The 24817-nt window shown below is 46.2% G+C and overlaps 1 protein-coding gene across 1 annotated transcript in view; it reads left to right on the top strand.

Moving 5' to 3' along the window:
* The window catches only part of nbeal2 (neurobeachin-like 2), a 51925-nt gene extending 27760 nt beyond the window's left edge, over nt 1-24165 (top strand). The window contains exons 25-55 of the mRNA XM_080855808.1: nt 189-348; nt 625-713; nt 1303-2076; nt 3895-4073; nt 4394-4550; nt 5245-5388; nt 7998-8321; nt 9300-9449; nt 9964-10121; nt 10360-10484; nt 10850-10967; nt 11237-11394; nt 12114-12247; nt 12417-12524; nt 12656-12751; nt 13012-13136; nt 17760-17900; nt 18120-18250; nt 18419-18528; nt 18692-18809; nt 19268-19365; nt 19716-19829; nt 20167-20253; nt 20389-20498; nt 21389-21561; nt 22216-22310; nt 22431-22547; nt 22800-22961; nt 23091-23239; nt 23562-23697; nt 24031-24165. Of these exons, the coding sequence (XP_080711934.1) occupies nt 189-348; nt 625-713; nt 1303-2076; nt 3895-4073; nt 4394-4550; nt 5245-5388; nt 7998-8321; nt 9300-9449; nt 9964-10121; nt 10360-10484; nt 10850-10967; nt 11237-11394; nt 12114-12247; nt 12417-12524; nt 12656-12751; nt 13012-13136; nt 17760-17900; nt 18120-18250; nt 18419-18528; nt 18692-18809; nt 19268-19365; nt 19716-19829; nt 20167-20253; nt 20389-20498; nt 21389-21561; nt 22216-22310; nt 22431-22547; nt 22800-22961; nt 23091-23239; nt 23562-23697; nt 24031-24138 (4848 nt within the window). The 3' untranslated portion in view covers nt 24139-24165. The remainder of the gene's footprint in view (nt 1-188; nt 349-624; nt 714-1302; nt 2077-3894; nt 4074-4393; nt 4551-5244; nt 5389-7997; nt 8322-9299; nt 9450-9963; nt 10122-10359; nt 10485-10849; nt 10968-11236; nt 11395-12113; nt 12248-12416; nt 12525-12655; nt 12752-13011; nt 13137-17759; nt 17901-18119; nt 18251-18418; nt 18529-18691; nt 18810-19267; nt 19366-19715; nt 19830-20166; nt 20254-20388; nt 20499-21388; nt 21562-22215; nt 22311-22430; nt 22548-22799; nt 22962-23090; nt 23240-23561; nt 23698-24030) is intronic.
* The last annotated feature ends 652 nt before the right edge of the window (nt 24166-24817 follow it).

Raw genomic sequence — 24817 nt, 5'->3', positions numbered from 1 at the left:
ATTCATTTAAGTCATCACTACTGCACTCAAATTGCAGATGTACAGTGACAGTCTAGCAATTTCTTTGCCAAATCTTCATAATTTGTTTGAAATATTTCAAAATTGCCAAATGTGTAGTGTAGAACCCATGGCCTGCAAATGCTAGACGTTCATAAATAAGTTATTTCTCTTCTTTTGATGGTGTTCAGGTGCTTTATAAAGTGCTGAAGAGTGAGCGCGTGCAGGAGCGCAGTAAGCAGCGCATCAAGCTTCGAGACTCGGGTTACCTCGGCCTGGTCTGTTTCCTTGGAGACACTCCCGTCACCATGACCACCATTCGCTGCCTCTACGAGCAGGTTTTGGCCACAGGTAAGATAATTACAGAAGAGAACCTGGAGTGATAATGTGTCTGTGTTTAGGGGCGTGTTTGGATTCCTGTGTTTCTGTATAAATCATTAAAGCAAATCACAGCACTCTCTGGACATCTCACTGTGGGTATTTAATCTCAGATAGTGGATCATGGTGGAAGCAGAAAAAAAAAACGTTTTTTTTTACATACCGGGGGAAACTCATCTCTGTGTGTGTGTGTGTCCATTTGTAGGGATCCTTATGCTTATGTTTATGGCGCTTGTGTGTTGTTTTCAGATCCAACTCCTAACTTCCGAGACCTCCTGGCTGTGGTGTACCTGTCCCATCGCTCTGACCTGACTGTGCGTCTAGACATCTGTCGCAAGGTCAGCAGCAAGACTTGCTCTCCACATCTTCCTTCCAGTTCTACTCACCCTTCCTCCCCCATACTTATCCTGAAATTCATAACCTATATCAAATTCTTTCTCTGCTTCTGTCTGTTAAATATCATGGAATATAAAATGAAAGATGTAAAGATTAAAGCTGCAGCTACCGCCCCTTCTCAGCCTCGTCTCTCATCGTGTGTTCTGAGATGTAAAAGCTACGCTCAGTAGAGCACCTTTCTGTTTACCTGCTGTGTTAATAATCACAGTTAATAATCACAGTAGGTATACATTTGGACAAGAAATGACCAGCTAAAACATCACATTGAGGTTAACTGTTGTGATGGATTTCAGGAAGTTTTGGTCATTTATTGGCATTTAGTTTTTCATCTCCAGTCACTCTAATGTTGTAAAACCCCCATGCATTGTAATTTCATTGTTGAAATTAAGCAACGGCATTCAAGAAAGACATGATCAAACGATTACATTTTTTTTAAAGAAAAAGTGATAGTGAAAGACATTGATTGGTTATTCCTCCATCTTCTTCCCCTGTCTTCCCCTCTACCCTTCTCTCTCTCTCTCTCTCTCTCAGCTCTTCCATCTTATCTATGATAACGAGGAGTACGTTCGCCAGCTGGCCCGTCAGCCTGGCTGGCAGGACGTCCTGACCAAGCTCTACGTGAAGGAGTCCTACGAGTCGCGCGCCGCCAGCCAGTCTGGCTCCAGCCCTAACAGCTCCCTGGAGCCCGGCGCCTCGCGCCCCCCACTGCTGCGCCGCGACGACAGCACCACCGAGAGCCGCACCAGCGACGTCTTCATCCCCTACAGCACCCGGGACGAAGACGAGGAGGAGGAGGAGGAGGAGGAAGAGGACGAGGAGGAAGAAACGGAGGCTCAGCAGGACATTTCGGAGGGTTTCTCCGACTTCTCCTCGCAGTCGCCGCCGCCACGCGCTTCCCTGAAGGGCCTCGGAGAGTCGGGTCACTTTAAGTCGTTCGACTCGACGGAGCGCAGCAGCCGCTCCTCCTCGCTCTCCAACATGGTGGACATCCCCGCCTCCCGGCTGGAGGAGGAGGGCCTCTACCACCCCCTCTCGCCCTTCGGTACCTCCCCCTTCGAGCTGGACCTCGGCCAGACTGCTGTTGGCGCGGGGGCGGGCGGTGGTGGGGCTGGTGCGGGGCCAGGCTTGGCCTCCCACACGCGGGCCGGCAGCCAGTCGGACACCCCCTCCCCTCTGGAGCACAGTCGGCCCTTCCTGGGGTCCCGGCCACGGAAGAGCTCAAGCCTGTCCAACGTACTGGATGAGGCCAGCTACAGCACAGAGCAGCCCACTGCTGACAGCATCTCCAACACCTCCAACCCACAGGTACACCCACATGCATGCACACACACTCACACGCACACACTCACACTTACACAGGATCATATACACTACCGTTTCAAAGTTTGGAATCACACAGAAAAAGTTGACAAAGTTGGTAATAATGATATCAGCTGGAAATGACAATTTTGTTCTCAAAAAACCCTCCATTTGCAGCAATTCCACTCTGCACCATAACAGATTGACTGACTCTTCCATAAATAGGTCTCGCTGTCTTGTTGTACAATGAAACTAGCTCTAGTTAAGTGCCGTCCACAGGGCATGGCATGGCATGTTATGGAGTTACAGCTTTCCTCGTGTTTCCTTTTTAAGATGGCAGGACCAAGTTACCCTTCAGACAATCGTATTTCCTTTGCTGTGCTTGAGAGAGTCCAGCGCAACTTTAAAATTGTTCCGTGCCTCAAAAAGTTTCTTCTCAGTGATCCAAACGCCTCGGCTTAAAGTTGTCTATAACATGTTTTCATTAATTTTCCACTCCCTACCGTACATTTTTGCCCATTTGAGTCTTTTTCTGTCATTGGCCAGCCTTGGATATGGCTTTTTCTTTGAAACTACCCAGAAGGCCAGCTTTTCAGAGCCTCTCCACTGTTGAAGACAAGACGTATTCTTAAGTTTTCTGGGTACTGTTGATTTAATGAAGCTGCCAGCTTAGGACTTGTGAAGCATCTGTTTCTCTCAAATGAGAGATTCTGGTTCTTTTATCTACTTGCACAGTTGTGCACTGTAGCCAGTCTTTCTGTCCTGGTTAAATCCAATTTGCACTGTTCTGTGAAGGATACAGCGTGTACCTTTTGTATGAGATCTTCAGTTTCTTTGTATTTTTTTGCATGGAATAGCCTCCACTTTCTGAAGAAAGCTCTTTCTGACTATTTTTAGACCATCATCTAATCCAAAAGAACTGATGCCCCAGATGCTCAAGTAGTCAAAAGAAGGCCAGTTGTATCACTTCCTTTAACAGCACAACAGTTTTCAGCCACACAGACAAGATCGCCAGAGTTTTCCTATGATGAATTACCCTTAAACACGATCATTTAAGATGAAAATAAAGTGCCATTGCAGTTTCATATGAGTGATGGTGGCATCTTACGCAATAGTGGTTTACAACATGAACAATGTCTGCACTCAATTTCTGATTTGGGGAAGTACAGTAGGAACTGAGCATCTGTTCCTCCTCTCTCCCTCAACCTTTCTCTTTTCCTTTCATATCTCACCCTTCAGCAGTCAGCCTGGGGTTTGTCTCTCTCTGCCTCTGTCTGTGTGTGTGTGTGTGTGTGTGTGTGTGTGTGTGTGTGTGTGTGTGTGTGTGTGTGGTGTGTGTGTACGGTGGGATGACCTCTGCCATCAGACCTATTGCAGTATGCACGTCTGCGGTCACTGAACAACTCCTACCAAATGGATTCATCAGTAGTAATTAGTAATAATTATGCTGTCCACTGTTCAAGAGTCTGCCTTCCCCAGATGTGTGGATTCTCTGCATAGAAGATGCTTAACCACCTCTCTTATTGTACAGTATCTATATGTTGATAAGCTGAAGTCTGCTTTTCTTCCTTCCATTTTGTATAGCAAAATAGTAAAACGTAACGTGAAATTTCGTATGAAATTTAATATATAAATTGAAACTCTCTCTGTTTGTCTTGATGTCTGTATGTTTCTTATTTCTGATTTTCTTTATGTATGTCTGTCTCTATTTCTCACTATTTCACTCTCTTTTGCTCTCTCCCTCTCCCTCTCCCTCTCTCTCCCTCTCCTTCACTCTCTCTCTCTCTTTCTCTCTCTCTCTCTCTCTCTCTCTCCCTCCTGCAGCAGGCCCCAGAGGAGGAACTGTGTAACCTGCTGACTAACATCGTGTTCTCCGTGCTGTGGAGAGGCGCTGAGGGCCCAGAGGACATGGTGTGGAGGGAGAGAGGCCAGGTCTTCTCTGTCCTCACCAAACTGGGCAGCTCCTGCCAGCTGGTCCGCCCGCCTGATGACATCAAGCGCAGGTTCAGAAACATGCACACAGACGAGAGACAGACAGACAGACAGACAGACAGACAGACATACAGACACCTTGACACTGGAAACTATACAGAACACACACGTACTCTCACAGGCAATCAAATAAAGGTGTCCCTGTACAAGAGATCTAGTTTATAGGTGTCGTCAAATTTATATTTTAAATACAGTAAATTTAGAAATCAGTGAAACCACAATGTCATGTCTAAATGTGTGTGTGTGTGTGTGTGTGTGTGTCTACGTGTGTGTGTGTCTACGTGTGTGTGTGTGTGTGTGTGTGTGTGTGTGTGTGTGTGTGTATGTGTAGTTTGCTAGAGATGATGCTGGAGTCATCTCTGTCAGACCTGCGGGATGCTGCAGGAGTGACTCCACCCCATCACCCTAACCTGCTCCGACTCCTGCGGCTGCTCCAAGACTTCCTATTTGCGGAGGGCACCGACAATCACAACCTGTGGAGTGAGAAGGTCAGTCCCCACCCAGAGAAGCACCCTACACGATCCACCACTATCAGTATCAAATCAGCATTCCTTAACTAGCACAGCTGAGGGAAAATGGCATTGAATATCACATTGAGATGGATGGGCATGTTAGTGAGTATTTGGTAAGTGATACTTGGGGCAAATATACTCAAATAGACTGATAAGGACACTTTCAAAGGAGAAGGTCACTGATTTAATGTGTCTTATCTAGTGGGTGTGGTGCGTGCAAGTTATAAATTAGTTCCTGTTTGGCGGGTCTTGGTATAATAATACCCAATAGAGAAACAGGGTTTTCAATAGAGAGGGTATATTTATATTGAGGTTGAGATCACCCTGTTGCACTGAACATGAAGTAAGCGTTACAACTGAACTCAGACCAGTGGAGAGATGCGAGGCCTGGGAGGTTCCACGGGGTGTGTCTGTGCTAGAGAGGAATGTGTGAGGGTTGATTCATTTCCTCTCATTGTTGTAGTATGTTGGGAGTGCCTGGGGACCTGAATGCATGTGGACGTGCGTGTGTGTGTAACAAGTTTACGTAGGTGGGTCTTGCATGTGGGTAGATTGGGATGTTGTTTGTCAGGAATGGAGCGTCATGTGTCTTTCAGATCTCTGAAGCCATTGTGTAAGTGTTGTGTTCATTTACGTGTGCGTATGTGTATGTTTGTGTGTGTGTTTGTAGATCTTTGAAGCGGTAGTGAACTTGCTGGATCGGCTACAGGCATGGCATCCTCCTCCAGCCTCCCCCTCAGCCCCTGAGCTCAGAGAAATGGCCCACGTCGGCCTCCGTATCATCACAGGATATATCCAGCAACAGCATCCACAGGTACATACACACACACACACACACACACACACACACACAAACATGCACATGCACACACACACACACACACACACACACACACACACACAAAAATGCACACATGCACACGTGCACACACACACACGCACACACACACACAAACATGCACACGTGCACATGTGTACACTTGCACACAAACACACGCACACACACACGCATAGATTCTCATGCAACCACACACACACAGAGACACATTCATGCACTGACTTGCACTCAGGTATCCAGCCTTTCTGTTTTAGTAGTTTATCGGCCCCCTCTTTGATTCTCCTCATTAATATGCATGGCAGAAACACAACTGTCTGCACACACACACAAACACACACACATATTGCTTTGTCTGCACAGTTGTGGTTTACGTCTCAGCCTGTGGAGGAGTCACTGCCTGTATCAAGATGACTAATCCGTCTGACTGATAAAAACCGTTGTGATTAATGAAACACTATATCCCCGCATCTCTCAGACCCGGGCATGTCAGAACATCTGTTTGGAAATACCAGGCCAAATATGGATCAATCCTCTACATACAGATTTTTTTAGAAGAAGTATAGTTAGAACATTCTGCTAGGGGAGTATAGTTAGAACTCACACACACCCACTCAGAAACCAAATATTTTGACTTGCACAGAAGAAACATGTGAACAGCTCTAAATGTCTCTAAATATTTTAAAATGTCTTTAGTCTTTTTCCAATAAAAGAAAACATACCTTCGATAGTTTCCCACAGTCTCTTGTGATATAGGCGCTGTTTACATTGTTCCACCGTCCTCAATCGTTTATAGAACAAGTTTGTAGATTTTCATGATGCTAAGAGCTAAACTCATGAACTAGGCTGGCCCAGCCTCAGATGGGTTGGCTTGGCCATGAGCACCCAGAGACAGAAACCCGAAGCCCTGCCATTTGTATGGTGGTTGAAGTACACCACAGGAACTAGCTGGCGTTTCCTGTCCAGAGTGGCATGACCTAATTCTAGGTCACCTCTGAGGAGTGCCACTTCAGCAATCATGTGGCGATTATCACGAGCAGTGGCGTGTGTCACTCTGGGTTATTATGCTCCTGTTTTTGCACTCATGCCTGGGACACACACACAAGCTTCCCGGGATTTTCCTCTGCACGTGGAAGGTTAAGAACAAAAATAGGACATTTATGTTGCTAATAGACTTGTGGTTGAACAAGATAAAGCTTTACAGGCAAGTTCAATAGACCTTAAAGGGACCTGGATGGGAGAAGTGAACTATTCTCTTTCTTTTCTCTAAATATCAGTTTCTGATTAGCAGTTTAATTTCTGAAATTGTTTTTGGGGCAGTGGAGTACCACCGTGACTTCTCTCTGCCATACAGCCATTCACTCCCATGTCATTTGCTGCATAATCTGCCCAGTATAACTGCTGTAGTAGGTGGAGGGATTCTGTGCAGATGAGATAAGTTGTTTATTCCTCTTTACTGTCTGACACCAATTCATTATATTGATGAAAAGTCTCCTGTGGAGACTTGAGCCATTATCAATCTCAGATACAATTAAATTCAAATTAATTCTGATTTATTTATATAGCGCCAAAACAATAAAACTGTCTCAAGGTGCTTTAAAGAGCCTAAGGCCTGAACTCCGTAACAGCAAGCACAATGGTGACAGGGGCAAGGAAAAACTCCCTGTTAATCAGGAATAAACCTCAAGCAGAACTGCGGTACATAAGGGGGGCCCATCTGCTTGGACCCGGCCAGGTAGAGATATAAAAAGAAGGGGGGGGGGGGGGGGGGGGACATGGCAGAAGAATTCATACACGTATCAAGATTAGCCTGCTAGCATACATACAACATACAACATAACATGGTATATGATGCATACAAAATTGATAGAGAATAAGCATTTAATTATTGTAGAACAGCTTTGTGGATATACAGTGCTCGTAAGGTTACTATTACAAGGGTAGGTAGAGTAATGAAACAGAAAACTATGTTGATGGTGGCAAAGAGACAGTGAGTGGGTAGTGTAGGGTAAGTAAGTAGTTGTAGGTAATGGATATGGTGATATGACGAACAATGTTTCCACAGCCATTAGCATTTACAAGCAAAGGTCACGCTATAAAAGAGCGAACATTTGGTTAGTAAACATCTATTTGATAAACAGATAAAGAGATAATTTTAGGTAAACAATTAGCAGTAGGTTATATGGCCACTTTATCAGTATCAGTATTACATAATATGATATAGAAGAAGAGAGAAAGAGGTGCCTGGCAAGGTGTATGGGAATTTTGTTTGTGTTTAAGTTATGTTGGCTGGCTTGGTGCATGTGGATTTGGATTTGTAGTTGTCGGAGCAGATTAAGGGTGGTAGGATACAATAGCAGTACACCTGTTAAACACAACATAATTGCTAACTAGAAGAAGTGAAAAAACAGATGCATTCATTTAGAAGAATTATCACAGAAGATTTGTGTAATTATTATTTTATAATTGAAATTCTCGCTCGCTCGCTCGCTCGCTCTCTATCTCTCTCTCTCTCTCTCTCTCTTTCTATCTATCTGTCTATCTATCTATCTATCGCGCTCTCTCTCTCTTTCTCTCTCTCTTTGTAGGTGTGTGTGATGGCCTGTGTGAAGCTGCACAGTCTCCTGCAGACAGTGTTGTGTTTAGGCTGGGAGGAGGTCTGCTTCCTGTTGGGCCGTTTGGGCGCCCCCCTGTGGCCAGCTGGGGGCACAGCTGTCGACACCAGCAGGCAGGCCGAGACTTTTGGCCAGCTGGTGCCTATCGTGCGGACGCTGCTGGACCAGCACGCTGACCCAGTGACCCTGCAGAGGCTGCTGCCATCTCTGCCCCCCACCAATGGCAGTGCCACCTTCGCCCAGGACCTGCAGGCCTACTGCAGCACACTGGAATGGCAGGACTTCTACCACAATCACGTCAGTGTTTCACACACACACACAGACACACACACACACACACACAAACACAGCCACACACACACACACACAAACACAGCCACACACACACACACACACACACACACACACACAAAGACACAAACAAAGACACACACACACACACACACACACACATGTATACATAATTGCTCTCACATACATACACAGATATTGAAGCACATGCTCAAAAAGTACAGAAGACACAAACATATGCATCCTCTGCAGTTAGAGACTCACATATACATCTATACAGATGTGAAGACGCACACACACACACACACACACACACACACACACACACACACACACACACACATGCACACTCACATCTATGCCTTCCCACTCTGACTCTGTCAGACACACGAACTGACTCTGTGCTCCATCCCTCACCACCCCCGTCATTAAAAGGGTGCAAAGAGATCTCTCTGCTCGCCTGCTGCCCTGTGACTCATATAGGAAGGCTTTAAGATCAAAGCATCATTAGAGCCTCTACAACCACTAAAGACACACACACACACACACACACGCACACACACACACACACACACTCTCACACACTCTTTCATACACAGAGCTCTGAGATGTATTCCCATTCCTTCCTAAAACTGAAATGGCAGAATGATATTAAACAAGGCATTTTATCTTGTACACCTGGAGTATGTTTGCTATGACAGAGACCATTAATAAATCTGCTTTGTTTAGATCTCTGAGTCTACACAAATCACGATTTACATTAGCAGGCTATGGGGTTTGGCAACAAAATACAGTTCTGACTGGTTCTGTTTAATAAAGGAAGGAGAGTGGTTTTATGTGGGTGAACATATTCATCTGTGTGTTTGTGTATGTATATATGTATGTATGTACAGTGTGTGTGTGTGTGTGTGTGTGTGTGTGTGTGTGTGTGTGTGTGTGCTAGAAATGAGTGTGCTCATTCAAGCCCTGTTCTCATCCTTGTAGGTGGAGGTGACCATGGAGCAGTATGAGCTGGACACATTTAGCAAGAGCCACGACCTCATGTCCAACTTCTGGAACTCCTGCTTTGACGACCTGATGAGCACAGCTCAAATCCGGGACAAGGAACGCGCAGAGAGCAAAGCCAAGTTCCAGGTCACCTCACCATACACCATACACCATACACATGCTGTTTCTTTTCAGGATTAGACTCCCTCTCAGGGCAAGACTTAAGCATGTCTGACAGTGCAAAGCTTTAGAATGCTGAAACTAAACCAACACATACTGTGCTACTATTTCAGCGCCTCAAACCTCAAAAGAGAGAGAAAAGAGTATCTGTGTGTGTGTGTGTGTGTGTGTGTGTGTGTGTGTGTGTGTGTGTGTGTGTGTGTGCGCGTGTGTGTGTGTGTGTGTGTGTGTGTGTGTGTGTGTGTGTGTGTGTGTGTGTGTGAGAGAGAATATATAGAGGAATATGAACATTATGTGTTTGTATGTGTGAATGCATGATTATCCACTATGACTAGGTAGACGGTAATAAGAATCTAATCCTCAGGTATTTAATAAGGAATCTTGCCCAGGAATGCTGATAGAGACTTGAGTGTTGACAGGAGTGCTATGATATTAGTGGTGGGCCTTCAGACACTAACCTGTGTCTGGTGTCTGGCTGCAGGAGGTGATCGTGGACCCCTACCTGAAGCGGGTGCGCTTGGAGAACGGGCACTATCACGGCATCCAGAAGCAGAGCCTCAGCCAGCAGTCGGTGGTGGTCAAACACTGGAAGGCTCTTCAGAGGCTCCTCACCCACCAGAGAGCTGCCTGGGCACACAGGTGCTGTTTTCCACCTCTCTCATTTCACACTTCTAAAAGGATAATCTATGGATTTATTCAGTCTTTCCCACGTTAATGCAATAGTATTATTGTGTAGACAGGCAAGAGCTTGTCTTGTTTTGTCATTGTATTCACAGTCAGCAGTGGCAGAGGATACACTGTGCTTGGACTGTTTTTTTTTCTACAGACCAAAAGAGTGTACTACTGTAGACTTACTTACTCTAATGTGCCCCCACAGAATCCAGCCGGAGGTGAAGTGGACGTTGTCCAATGCAGAGACCTACTCCAAGATGCGTCTCAAACTGGTCCCCAACTATAACTACGACTCTTACAGTGAAGCTGCTGCACTCAGGGATAATATGGGTACAGATGCATTCACACACAGAGACACACAGAGACACACAGAGACACACAGAGAGACACAGAGAGACACACACAGACACACATGCAGACACACACACACAGACACACACACACACACACAGACACACACACACACAGACACACACACACACAGACACACACACACACACACACAGACACACACACACACACACACAGACACACACACACACACACAAACACACACACAGACACACACACAGACACACACAGAACATTGACCTTTGTGTGTGTATAGTGCAGTTGTTATCATGGGATCCTCCCGTTTTGTCTCATGCTGGAACTGTATTGTGGTGTGGGGTGTGATTCATGGTTCTGATTTTCAGGAGCTGAGAGCCCTCGCAGTAACACAGACACCATCCCCCTGTCCGTGGCAAAGGAGGCCAAAGTGAGTGACATGGAGGACGATCAACTCGGGGATGAGGACATGTTTCCAGTCAACCAGTAAGTCACCCCACCCTCGCAAAACAACACTGGATTTCACTAAACTAGTATGCTAAGCAACATACTAGTTGCCTTTTGCCTGTATACTAGCAAAGCAAAGTAGGCTTTGTAGATGGTGTCTGGAGATTAGTCTTCTTCTTCACCGTCGTTCTTCTTTCCTGTTTTCTTTCTGTCTTCAACTCTGTCCTCTTCTTCTACATCTTTTGTTCTTTCTTCACCTTTTTCTTCACTCTTTCTCCACTTCCTCCTTGTCGCCTACTTTCTCTCAGGGTGGAGGGAGAGGAGGAGAGTCAGAAAGAAAAGCTGGTGCTGTCAGAAGACTGTGATCTCATCACCAATATCTCAGTGGTTCCAGGTCGCCTGGAGGTCACCACACACCACCTGTACTTCTACGACGGCAGCAGTGAGAAGGAAGAGACCGAGGAGGGTAAGAGAGAGAGGAGGAGCAGGAGGGATAGAGAGAGGAGCAGCAGGAGGAAGAGAGAGAGGAGGAGCAGGAGGGATAGAGAGAGGAGCAGCAGGAGGAAGAGAGAGAGGAGGAGCAGGAGGAAGAAAGAGAGGAGGAGCAGGAGGGATAGAGAGAGGAGCAGCAGGAGGAAGAGAGAGAGGAGGAGCAGGAGCAGGAGGGATAGAGAGAGGAGCAGCAGGAGGAAGAGAGAGAGGAGGAGCAGGAGGAAGAGAGAGAGGAGCAGCAGGAGGAAGAAAGAGAGGAGGAGCAGGAGGAAGAGAGAGAGGAGGAGCAGGAGGAAGAGAGAGGGGGGAGCAAGAGGAAGAGAGAGAAGAGGAGCAGGAGGAATGGAGAGAAGAGGAGCAGGAGGAATGGAGAGAGGAGGAGCAGGAGGAAGAGCGACAGGAGGAGCAGGAGGAAGGGAGAGGGAAGGAAAAGACAAGATGATACTCATGTATAACAGTAAGAGGGAACATATGTTTAGGTCGGATGCTAAGAGGTATGATCTAATAATTAGTTAATGCTAATGCTAGTATAGTGTAGCTAGTAACCCTCAGGTTCAGGGCTTTATTATATTGTGTGTGTCTGCTTCCTTTATGTGTGTAAACATTGGGTATCATTTCTGTTCATACCCCATAGATTTCTCATAGGGTGTATACAGTTCAGGTATAGGGTCTTACTTTGTGTATTCGGTTCAGGTATAGGTTTTGACTTGAAACGACCCCTCAGCCAACTGCGAGAGGTGCACTTGAGGAGGTATAACCTGCGCAGGTCTGCCCTGGAGCTCTTCTTCATAGACCAGTCCCATTACTTCATCAACTTCAGGAAGAAAGTGAGTCCAACCACAAACACAATACAAACACATCTATTTGCACATACACACACACACACACACACACACACACACACACACACACACACACACACACACACACACAATACACACACACGCACACCATCATGCAGATCAAAGCAATGTTTGTTATTTCAAATGTCTGCAGGTGCGAAACAAGGTGTACTCTAGAATCCTGGGGCTGCGTCCTCCCAACCTCTTCTACTTTGGCTCTCGCTCCCCCCAGGAACTCCTCAAAGCTTCCAATCTCACACAGGTACATGCCTATTCACACACACACACACACACACCCACGTGCACACACATGTGCACGTACTTACAACTGGATTATAAAAAACTGTACAGCTGAGAGTAAGGATGTTCCCGTGTCTCCCTTGTGTTGTGCAGAAATGGGTTCACAGAGAGATCTCCAACTTTGAGTATCTCATGCAGCTCAACACTATAGCTGGCCGCACTTACAATGACCTCTCCCAGTACCCTGTGGTGAGTCCCATTTTTTGCGTCTCCTTTCCGTCTCCATCTTTTCCCTCTGTTTATTGCCTGTGTCATATTTCTGCTAGGTGTTGTATATGTGCATCAGCATGACTGGATGTATATCAAACTGTGTGTCTGTGTGTGTGTGTGTGTGTGTGTGTGTGTGTGTGTGTGTGTGTGTGTGTGTGTGTGTGTGTGTGTGTGTGTGTGTGTGTGTGTGTGTGTGTGCTTGTGTGTCTGTGTGTTTGTTGGTGTGTGCATGAGTGCAGTTCCCCTGGGTTCTGTGTGATTACACCTCTCCGGTTCTGGACCTGGATGACCCTGCTGTGTTCCGTGACTTATCCAAACCCATTGGGGTGGTGAACCCACGCCACGCGCAGAACGTCAAAGAGAAGTATGTCTGACTTGAGCTTGTATACATCCCTGAAAGACTTTTTTAACACCTAAAAAAAGAGACAGTATGCAACAATTTCCCCCCTTTTAAAGCATGTCTTTATAAGCAACTAATGCTGGTATCATCTTCTAATTCAAATTAATACATTCATTTTAGGGTATATGTTCATGTGAAGGACAGATACTCCTACCTGTCATATGAGGTAGCCACTTAGGTTATGTGCTGTGCAGTTCTGTGGTCTGGGTCGGACTACCCCGTGAAAATATAAAAAAGAAGAAATGTACGTTCTGTCGTCTACACGAGAGATTTATACCAATTTTTTGGCAAGCCATATCACCATAAGACGTTAATTAGTATGCTAGCATGCCTTATATCAGTGCCAGGTGTGCTGTTGTTGGCGTTTGTTAGCCTTAAAGCCTTAATAAGGCATCCAAAAACCTTATGGGCCCTATCTTGCCGATCAGAAACGCAAGTAGGACGGCGCCAAACGCAAGTAGCTGTGTGGGCTGCTCTATGGCGCAGTTGCTATTTTAACGGCGGAAAAAACACCAAAAGGGTTGGTCCAAAGGAGGTTACTCAGCCATAGGTGTGGTATGGGCGTAATATGCAATAAACCAATCAGAGCGTCATCTCACATTCCCTTTAAGAGCGAGGAGCGCATATTGCAAAGCGGCTTGTTATCGTAATGGCGGAATTACCGGGAGGAAGACCGTGAGGCCACCAGAACGTGTGTTACCAGAAACAATCACGGCAATATTTTCCCATGCTTGTTTGGATAAATGGTTCTACTTTTCATTTCTCGTTTGTATTTTTTCAGTTACTAGCATTCGTTTTTTGGTGGCAACATATTTGAAATAAAAGTCACAAAAACATACTTTCCGATGTTTTGGGTTCACCCTCACTGAATCACTAGGTTATGTATGCATGGTAATAATATTGCACCCATCGGCACATGCCGTTCAACCTCACGTCTTCTAAAGTCCTCTAATCTATCCTCATTTATGTCATTGACACATCCATGATTCATGGCAATGTTGTGTAAAACACTGGGGGGGCACGTATGTGAATATGGGTGCAGTCTATAGCGCCAAGGACGCCAGGGAACCCATACTTCTGTACCCGATCCAGCACCCTCCGCGGCAGATGCACCCCCTCGAGGGAGCGCGCACCACTCGCTTGATCGGAAAGGAAAGCAGTTCGCCTAAACAAACGCAGGGAAAAATACTATACTACGATTTCATTATTTGTGAAAGAGATGGAAGAGAAGAACACAAGAAACTAGAATGCGTTTTGTGAACGAACTGCGAGAGTGTGCTTGCTCTGTTGCGGCCATGACCGAGAGAACAAGTGCCTTGGAATTGGGGCAGGTGTCAGCTCTCCAGCTCTCCCTGCTGGATGAGCATGCACAAATGAGTATGCACAAATGAGTATGCATGAGTGAGTATGCATGAGTGAGTATGCATGAGTGAGTAAACATGAGTGAGTATGCACGAGTGAGTATGCATGAGTGAGTATGCATGAGTGAGTATGCATGAGTGAGTATGCATGAGTGAGTATGCATGAGTGAGTAAACATGAGTGAGTATGCACGAGTGAGTAAACATGAGTGAGTATGAGTGAGTGAGTATGCATGAGTGAGTAAACATGAGTGAGTACGCATGAGTGAGTACGCATGAGTGAGTAAACATGAGTGAGTAAACATGAGTGAGTAAACATGAGTGAGTATGCATGAGTAAGTATGCATGAGTGAGTATGCACGAGTGAGTATGCATGAGTGAGTATGCACGAGTGAGTAAACATGAGTGAGTAGAGCCCTGGTATGGAAGGTGTCTCTTAATATTCCTAGTTATACAGTTGAATGGAGAGGGACAGAGAGAGAAGAGGAACCGTGCGCAGGTGTCAGTGAGAGTTGTCAGTGAATCACAGGTGCAAGACAGTTTAATGAGCCTATTATGATGTCATAATGCCTCAAAGTTCTGCCATGCAAGTCTATGGAGAAAAAAGGTGATGGAAAAAGAGGAATAAAAAAGGAGTGGCAAGGAGTACCGCCACGAAAAGTCATAGCAGCTTGCACCGGATCGGGCCGGACGTTTTGGTGTTTGAACGGCGTCTCTATCTCAATCGGGCGAGGAGTAGTTAGCTGCAAGAAAAACTACTAGAATAAAAAAAATAGTAAAAAACGAAGAACAATAGTGTGCTTCCCTTCGGGCAAGCACACTAATTACAGTCTTTAGAACTGTTCTAAAGAGTACAAACAACCAATGTTTTTCTTCCATAAACCTCGGATAATAGCGAACGCAAAAGAACACCTTTTTGTTCTGTGGAAATATATAGCCTACCCCAGCCATGACTACAAAATGAACTAGAATGCGTTTCGTGAACGAACTGCGAGAGTGTGCTTGCTCTGTTGCGGCCATGACCGAGAGAACAAGTGCCTTGGAATTGGGGCAGGTGTCAGCTCTCCAGCTCTCCCTGCTGGATGAGCATGCACAAATGAGTATGCACAAATGAGTATGCATGAGTGAGTATGCATGAGTGAGTATGCATGAGTGAGTAAACATGAGTGAGTATGCACGAGTGAGTATGCATGAGTGAGTATGCATGAGTGAGTATGCATGAGTGAGTATGCATGAGTGAGTATGCATGAGTGAGTAAACATGAGTGAGTATGCACGAGTGAGTATGCATGAGTGAGTATGCATGAGTGAGTATGCATGAGTGAGTAAACATGAGTGAGTACGCATGAGTGAGTACGCATGAGTGAGTAAACATGAGTGAGTAAACATGAGTGAGTAAACATGAGTGAGTATGCATGAGTAAGTATGCATGAGTGAGTATGCACGAGTGAGTATGCATGAGTGAGTATGCACAAGTGAGTAAACATGAGTGAGTATGCATGAGTGAGTAGAGCCCTGGTATGGAAGGTGTCTCTTAATATTCCTAGTTATACAGTTGAATGGAGAGGGACAGAGAGAGAAGAGGAACCGTGCGCAGGTGTCAGTGAGAGTTGTCAGTGAATCACAGGTGCAAGACAGTTTAATGAGCCTATTATGATGTCATAATGCCTCAAAGTTCTGCCATGCAAGTCTATGGAGAAAAAAGGTGATGGAAAAAGAGGAATAAAAAAGGAGTGGCAAGGAGTACCGCCACGAAAAGTCATAGCAGCTTGCACCGGATCGGGCCGGACGTTTTGGTGTTTGAACGGCGTCTCTATCTCAATCGGGCGAGGAGTAGTTAGCTGCAAGAAAAACTACTAGAATAAAAAAAATAGTAAAAAACGCCCCTTCGGGCAAGCACACTAATGAACTTAATTTTCCTTTGAGCAAGTTTAATGTATTTGACACGGCGTTTCACAAGACTAAATATCGAGGGGGTGCATCTGCCGCGGAGGGTGCTGAATCGGGTACAACACTGCCATTACAATTAACCTGAATCATTTGGGTCAATGTGTACACTAGATGTATGCCTATTTTTAAAATAGCTTGGATATGGATATCACAATGAATACTTTATTAGTGTGCTTGCTCGAAGGGAAGCACAGTATTGTTGTTGTCAAGTTTGTCAGGCCTCGCCCGTTCGAGGTACAGACGCCGTTCAAACACCGAAACGTCCGGCCCGATCCGGTGCAACCTGCTATATCTTTTCGTGGCGGTACTCCTTGCCACTCCTTTTTTATTCCTCTTTTTCCATCACCTTTTTTCTCCATAGACTTGCATGGCAGAACTTTGAGGCATTATGACATCATAATAGGCTCATTAAACTGGCTTGCACCTGTGCTTCACTGAGCTTCACTGACACCTGCGCCAAATCCAAGGAACCTCTACTCTCTGTCCCTCTCAATTCACTGTTTTTCATTGTGTGAGCAAGCACACTCTCGCAGTTCGTTCACGAAACGCATTCTAGTTTTCCTTGTAATTATATATGGCTTGCCAAAAAATTGGTATAAATCTCTCGTGTAGACGACAGATGTAAAGTGTAGCCTATAGGTCCTATACTGTGCGGGCAAGCACATGCGCCCTTAAAATAGCGTTCTGAATACGCGTTACAGACTTTAGACATTGCGCCTCTGACATTAGACCAGCTTTTTTGTGGTCAATGGCGCACGGCGCACTGCATTGTTTTGAAACTGCAAAATACCACTTGCGCCAGAGAAACGCCTTCTCTGTTCCGCCCCCGCCCATTTCGAAGCGCGCCTCTGGAGGGAAAATCGCGCTGTGCGCCGGGTGCAAGATAGGAATGATACATGCGTCGGTGACAATGTCAATTGCGCTGGGTGCAAGATAGGGCCCTATATGTCTTATAACATGTATTCTATTCAAAGCAAACATCTGCTACTTGCGTTCAGGTCATGATGACTTGTGTAAATCAAGGAATAATTCATCATTAGTTACTGATAAAAATGTGTTCTGTGTTAACTGTGGTCAGTATCCAGGTTATGATCGATATAATCAGGCCATGGTTACTTGTCTTCCGTGCAGGTTCATATTACTTGCTAGTTTACATATGCTAGTTTTGCACTACAGATTACTGTATGATGACTTTTGAGTTGTGTTGGTTTTCATGACTTGCATAAAGTATGCCTGAACCACTGAACTGAACTGCTGTAATTTTCTTTCCCTCCAAAGATATGAGAGCTTTGAGGATTCCACGGGCACGATAGACAAGTTCCACTATGGCACACACTACTCCAATGCCGCAGGAGTCATGCACTACATGATCCGTATGGAGCCATTCACCAACCTGCACATCCAGCTGCAGAGCGGCAGGTAGGTCTGCCTCCACGCAAGGATGAGCCTACAGATCTCAACGCTAAAGCTCCCCTTCCCGCTAACGCTAACCCCGCTAACACTGACATGGGTTTTGGTTGGAATTTAGTGGTTTGGATATCCTAAAACGTGTGTGTGTGTGTGTGCGTGTGTGCGTGTGTGTGTGCGTGTGTGCGTGTGTGCGTGTGTGTGTGCGCGTGTTCGTGTTCGTGTCTGCAGATTTGACTGTGCGGACAGGCAGTTCCACTCAGTGGCTGCAGCGTGGCAGGCCAGGATGGAAAGCCCAGTTGACGTCAAGGAGCTCATCCCGGAGTTCTTCTATTTACCAGAGTTCCTGGAGAACATGAATGGTACCGCCTTCTGCCCTATTTACTCCTCAGGGGCCTAGAAGTGGGAATATACATAGTGTGCATAATTGTGATATAATTATGATCTTGTGTGTGTGTGTGTGTGTGTGTGTGTGTGTGTGTGTGTGTGTGTGTGTGTGTGTGTGTGTGTGTGTGTGTGTGTGCACCCAGGCTTTGATCTGGGCTGCCTGCAGATGTCTCAAGAGCCTGTGGGTAATGTGCTGCTGCCTCACTGGGCTTCATCTCGAGACGATTTCATCAGAAAACACCGCCAAGCTCTGGTAAGCTCTCTCTCTCTCACACACACACACACACACACACACACACACACACACACACACACACACACACACACACACACACACACACACACACACACACACACACACACACACACAAACACTCCCTAACCTGTGAAGCTCATACATTTGTTTTGTGTCCCAGGAAAGTGAGCACGTGTCTGGCCACCTCCATGAGTGGATTGACCTGATCTTTGGCTACAAGCAGCGAGGAGAAGAGGCAGTGAAGGCCCTCAATGTTTTCTACTACTGCACCTATGAAGGTGTGAATGAGTGTGATGCATTTGTAATTCCTGAAATTAGTTATCTAAAACATGTGTGTGTGTGTGTGTGTGTGTGTGTGTGTGTGTGTGTGTGTGTGTGTGTGTGTGTGTGTGTGTGTGTGTGTGTGTGTGTGTGTGTGTGTGTGTGTGTGTGTGTGTGTGTGTGTGTGTGTGTGTGTGTGTGTGTGTGTGTGTGACCCGCAGACTGGAGAACACTTTCTTCCCCAGGGCCATCAGGCTTCTAAATTGACATTGATAGACTATCGCCACTTTTCGCACTCGTCACTATACATACACTGCCACTTTCAACCTACTGTTTGCACTATCAGTAATATTGGATCGGTAATTATGATCTTGTGTGTGTGTCTGGTTGTGAGTTGTTGTGAGTGCATAGTAATCTGCAGTGGTATGGTGTAATTTTATTCTTTCTAAAAATCTTGTCTTTCTTTATGTCACAGGGGCAGTGGATTTGGATGCTATAGCCAATGAGACAGAGCGGAAAGCTCTAGAAGGCATCATAAGCAACTTTGGTCAGACTCCTTGTCAGCTGCTCAAGGTCAGAGTTCAGATTTTCTCTCCTTTTCTAAAAAGAGGGAGGTGGAGCACTTATAGCCACCTACTCCATCTGTCTCTATCGTCTGTCTCCTCCTGTGTACTTCTCTTTGGCTATCTGTTTGTGGCTCTGCATGTATATGTTGAGCTGAGTTGAGACGGTCTGATTGAGCCTCCTCCTGACTGTGCCAGTCATCCGTCTGCCTGTGTTTTTCATTTGTCTCAGTCTTTTGAAACTCTCACATCTTCCTGTGATCCTGTGTCTCTTGCTGTGTGTCCACCATCCATTATGGGCCTGAGTTCTGTCTGACCCCAGACCTATCTGACCGACTGTGTGCCGTGTTTGTCTTTCAGGAGCATCACCCTCCCCGCATGTCTTCAGAGAGTGCCTCACGGCGGCTGGCCCGCATGGACACTCTCCCCCCAAACCTGTTTGAGCAGCTGGACAAGCTCCGGCCCTTCGTGGAGGTAGGCCTTTGCCTCTACCCCTGTGCCTCTACCCCTGTGCCTCTACCCCTGTTCCTCTACCCCTGTGCCTCTGCCCCTGTGCATCTGCCCCTGTGCATCTGCCCCAGTGCATCTACCCCTGTGCCTCTACCCCTGTGCCTCTACCCCTGTGCCTCTACCCCTGTGCCTCTGCCCCAGTGCATCCTTATGATCTCTATATCACTCTGCTGTATTTATGTCAGTTACTTTATAATTTGCCTCCTTAGTGTCCCCTAGCTCTGTGTATGTGTGCTCTGGAATAGAAAAGGCGTTGTACGGTGTTATCTATATGATCAGTATTATTGTTATTACCATACAGGTGGTGAGTGATGGGCTGCCTTTAGTGCAAGCTGTGATTCCCCGAAATCAGACCAGATCCTTCATTATACAGGGATCAGATGTGCTGGTGAGGCACACACACACACATGCAAACATACACACACACACACACACACACACACACACACACACACACACACACACACACACACAAAAACTGAGTCATGCCCACTCCACAATGTAATGGCCTTGTCCTACGCAGGTGTCAGTAAGTGCCAACGGTTTGATCGGGACCCACAGCTGGCTGCCCTATGATAAAAGCATCGCCAACTACTTTTCCTTCACAAAGGACCCCACTGTGTCCAACCCCAAGTGAGTGTGACACACACACATTCACTCACACACACATTTGGGTCATACCTCACACATCACCACCACCTTTGATGTCCATTATGTCACCACATGCCAAGGAAGATCTGCCTTTAATTAGGGGCATGATGGGGTGTGTGTGGGAGTGTGTGTGTGTGAGTGTGTGTGTGTGTAATTATGTAGTATGGTACCCAGAGTATACATCGTGGGCAGGGGTGCTTTGAAGTGCAGTGAGAGAAGGAAGGCTTTTAAGAGTGGAGCACTGTGTGTCTATTATACCGCCATCATTAGTAATGACAGCTGCAGGCTGAGGCTGTTGCTGAAGAAAACTAATAGTTCAGACAGATGGCACAATCAAAACGACCAACCCCTCTCTCTTTCTCTTTCTCTCCCTCTCTCCCTGTCCCTTTCCTTCTCTCCCTCTCCCTTTCTCTCTCTCTCTCTTTCTCTATCTCTCTCTACCTCTCCCTCTCTCTCTCTCCCCCTCTCTCCCTCTCTTTTTCTCTCCATACCCAGACACAAGCATGCAAAGTTAGTGAATGCCTTTTTCGGTTTCATCCTTGGCCACTGAGAATACCCATCCCAGTCTAGGCGCTGAAGAGAATTCTTGTCTGAAGCTGTATAAGATGTATGTATAGATGGATGTTTGAAGCTCTGCTGCTGTGTTTTCAGAGTCTAATTGCTTCCAATATGGTGCGTGTGCGTGTCTGTGTGTGTGTGTGTGTGTGTGTGTGTGTGTGTGTCTGTTTGTGTGTGTGTGTGTGTGTGTGTGTGTGTGTGTGTGTGTGTGTGTGTGTGTGTGTGTGTGTGTGTGTGTGTGTGTGTGTGTGTGTGTGTGTGTGTGTGTGTGTGTGTGTGTGTGTGTGTGTGTGTGTGTGTGTGTGTACACTCAGGACTCAGAGGTTCCTGAGTGGGCCCTTTTCCCCAGGCGTGGACATCGGGCCCAGGGTGCTGGTGGTGTCCAATGACGGGCGCCTGCTGTTCAGCGGAGGTCACTGGGACTGCAGCCTCAGGGTCACCATGCTGGGCAAGGGCAAGCTAGTGGGCAGGATCTGCCGGCACATAGGTGAGGGGGGGATGGGGGCTTGTATTTAAAACAAATAAAAATATATATATTATATAATGGTTAGTTTGTCAGATAAAGTAGAGTTGTTGCTTTAAGCCAGTGGTTCCCTAACCCCTCATGGCTAACTATGAGGGAAAAAAATACCTGTTTTTAATAAAATAAAATAAAAAACAGATCCATCAGCTGTTGCATATACATTTTAACATTGCATCTACATTTGAATAGTTAAACATTTCATTTAATTTCAATCAGTTAAACTAGAATGTGTTATTAGTTAAACACGCTTTTTATTTTATATGATCAGAGCTCTATTCTATGGATGAAATCTGTCTAGATCAAATCCGGTTTTATGATTGGCTTGAATTGTTTGTTGTAGGTATTAATAATTAGGCTAGCTATCCCCTTCTAACATTTAGGCTAAATGTTAGGTATTATAAAAGTACAAGATATAGGCTATAAACTCATCACCAAATAGTGCTCTTACGGCACAGAAGCCTGTAACTTAAAACGTAATTTGACCAGTAGTGGGTTGTTTAGGGTTCTTGTTCTGTTTTTTCACCCTTACCCCCCTATGTTTTAACACTACTGTGTGTGTGTGCGTGTGCGTGTGCGTGTGCGTGTGCGTGTGCGTGTGCGTGTGCGTGTGTTTTACAGATATTGTCACATGTCTGGCTTTGGACCTCTGTGGAATCTACCTCATCTCTGGCTCCCGAGATTGTTCCTGCATTATCTGGCAGGTTCAACAGCAGGTCTGTTCCCCACATCATCTATAGACAGGAGTATATCACATTTCTAATAAGATGCACACATTTTTTTTACATTTGTTTTCGTCTGATGAAAGGCCTCTGTTCCCTGCTCTGCCTATACAGGGGGGCTTCTCCAGTGGACTCTCCCCAAAGCCTGTGCAGGTGCTCTGCGGACATGACCAGGAGGTCACCTGCGTGGCCATCAGCACCGAGCTTGACATGGCTGTCTCGGGGTCAAAGGTGAGAAGGCAGCACTTATACAGATATGCATTACATCCTTCTGGGTACTGTTCAGTGACACCATGAGGAATTCGATAAGGACTGCGGAAATACACAGCAGAAGGACTGTCAAAGGATTGAACCTGAAATTCCAGTTTTCAGAAAAAGGGAGGAAATAAAAGGCCTTGCCAGTGCATTGAAGAGGAAACTGAATAAATGAAGGGAGTTTGAACTGAAATGAACCTCTCTCCTCCTCTCTTTGCCCGTCTTCAGGATGGAACAGTGATTGTGCACAGTGTCCGGAGGGGGCAGTTCCTGCGCTCTCTGCGGCCGGCCTGTGAGGGGGGCCTCTCCTCCCGCATCACTGAACTGGCCGTTGGCATGGAGGGGCACCTGGTGGCCCACGCTGTGGCGGAGGGCAGACACGCTGGAAAGGTACAGCAACACACGGTCAGGTTGTGTGAATGGACAATATGAAATGGATGCAGTAAGAAATTGGGAAGGGACTGGGTCACAAGGGACTGGGTCATTTGTGATAACGCATGTTCTGGTGTTATTCCACAGGACATGTCCTCTCTCCATGTGTACTCTGTGAATGGGAGACAGCTGGCTTCTGTCTCTCTGGAGGAGCAGGTGTCTGCTCTCTACCTGGTGCAGGACCATGTCATTCTGGGAACCGCTCTGGGCAGCCTCCACATCCGAGACCTCCTCAGGTGAGAGACCTTAGAACCTTATAACCTTACCACAAGTCCACCCTAAGCAGAGCTCTTTAGACCATAGAACCCTGGCCACTTTGGCCATATCCTCACCTTCAGTTGTATTAATCCAGAACCATAATTTGCCTCAAGTGCCAGGCCGTTTCCTCAATAGTCATGAACTACCACTGTTGTAGAGACACTCATTTTACTTGTAATACCTATTAACTCAGTATCAATATTGTCCTCTACAGACAGAATATACTTTGAGTGTAGCTACTTCATGTGTGGCACTTAATGATTGGGAATGTGTTTTGTGTCCATCGGTCCATCTGTGTAGCCTGAAGCTGTCTGTATCGCCGCTGGCGCTAAAGGTGCCCATCCGCAGCGTGTCGGTGACTAAGGAGAACAGCCACGTGCTGGTGGGACTGGAGGACGGAAAACTCATCGTGGTTGGAACCGGCAAGCCAGAGGAGGTGAGCCCACACGCACTGTGAACACAGCACTGATGATAAACACACGGATGAACTGTATGGTATGCCATAGTGTGTATACATGCTTGTAAGTCGCTTTGGATAAAAGCGTCTGCTAAATGACTAAATGTATGGGAATGACAGCGGCACAGGGGGCAAATACACAGGAATGCTTGTGTGGTCTCTTGTTAAAGATTTGTCAGAATAGTTCACAGACAGGACCACCTGGATCATCAGGATGGTTTATTTTATTTATCCAAATGAAAAATCCTAAGGTATTGTAATGAAAGAAAAACTCACTCGCCTTCTCTCTGTCTCCCTTGGACGCCACATCAGGTGCGTTCGGGGACGTTCTCACGTCGACTATGGGGCTCCACGCGCCGCATCTCTCAGGTGTCCTCGGGCGAGACGGAATACATCCCCACGCAGCCAGCAGGGAAGTGAGAGGGACACCGCAGGAGAGGACACAAAGGGACACAATGCTTTCAGCCTCGACACCATGCTTTCAGCCTCGACTCGGCCAGCAGGGCCAATGGCCATGAGGGGGTCAGGGGCATGAGAGCCGAGAGGACTGTCCTCAGGCCCAGCCTTGACTGCTGCCCCTCTGCACTTCACTGCTGGGGATAAAGCACTCCCCACCACCACCACTACTTCCACTGTTTTTATATGAGTGTGCAAGGATAAAGGGAACCGAAGCAATTATTTTCCAAAGCTGCACTTTTTAAACGAAACTCTTTTTAGAAATTTGCATTTTGAATTGGTAGTTGTACTTTTAAAAGAGGCTGTTCCAAAGATAATTTTTTTACACACTCCTCACTCCTGCTGTACTAATGGTTTGTGTCAGACATTTAGTGTAAACAAGGGATGTTGTTGAGGCTTTACGTTTTTTCAATGTTTTCATTTCATCCTGTGGAGGCGTGTCTGCTGTAATACCCCCAGTAGACCACAAGAGGGACACCGGCGGTTCCCTGTGTTTGCTGTGTGAGCTCATAGCTACAAAGCAATAAGGAATGTGAATGATGTTGCTGCGTTCTTACTGAAAGTGCAAGATACTGTAATCAGTTGCTAAATGAGATTCTTTGATGCCTTAAAAAAAATATATATTTCTATGTGTGTATCAGAT

Source organism: Sprattus sprattus (genome assembly GCF_963457725.1).
Source record: "Sprattus sprattus genome assembly, chromosome: 18".
Classification (NCBI taxonomy): domain Eukaryota; kingdom Metazoa; phylum Chordata; class Actinopteri; order Clupeiformes; family Clupeidae; genus Sprattus; species Sprattus sprattus.
This window is presented reverse-complemented; position numbering and strand designations above follow the sequence as displayed.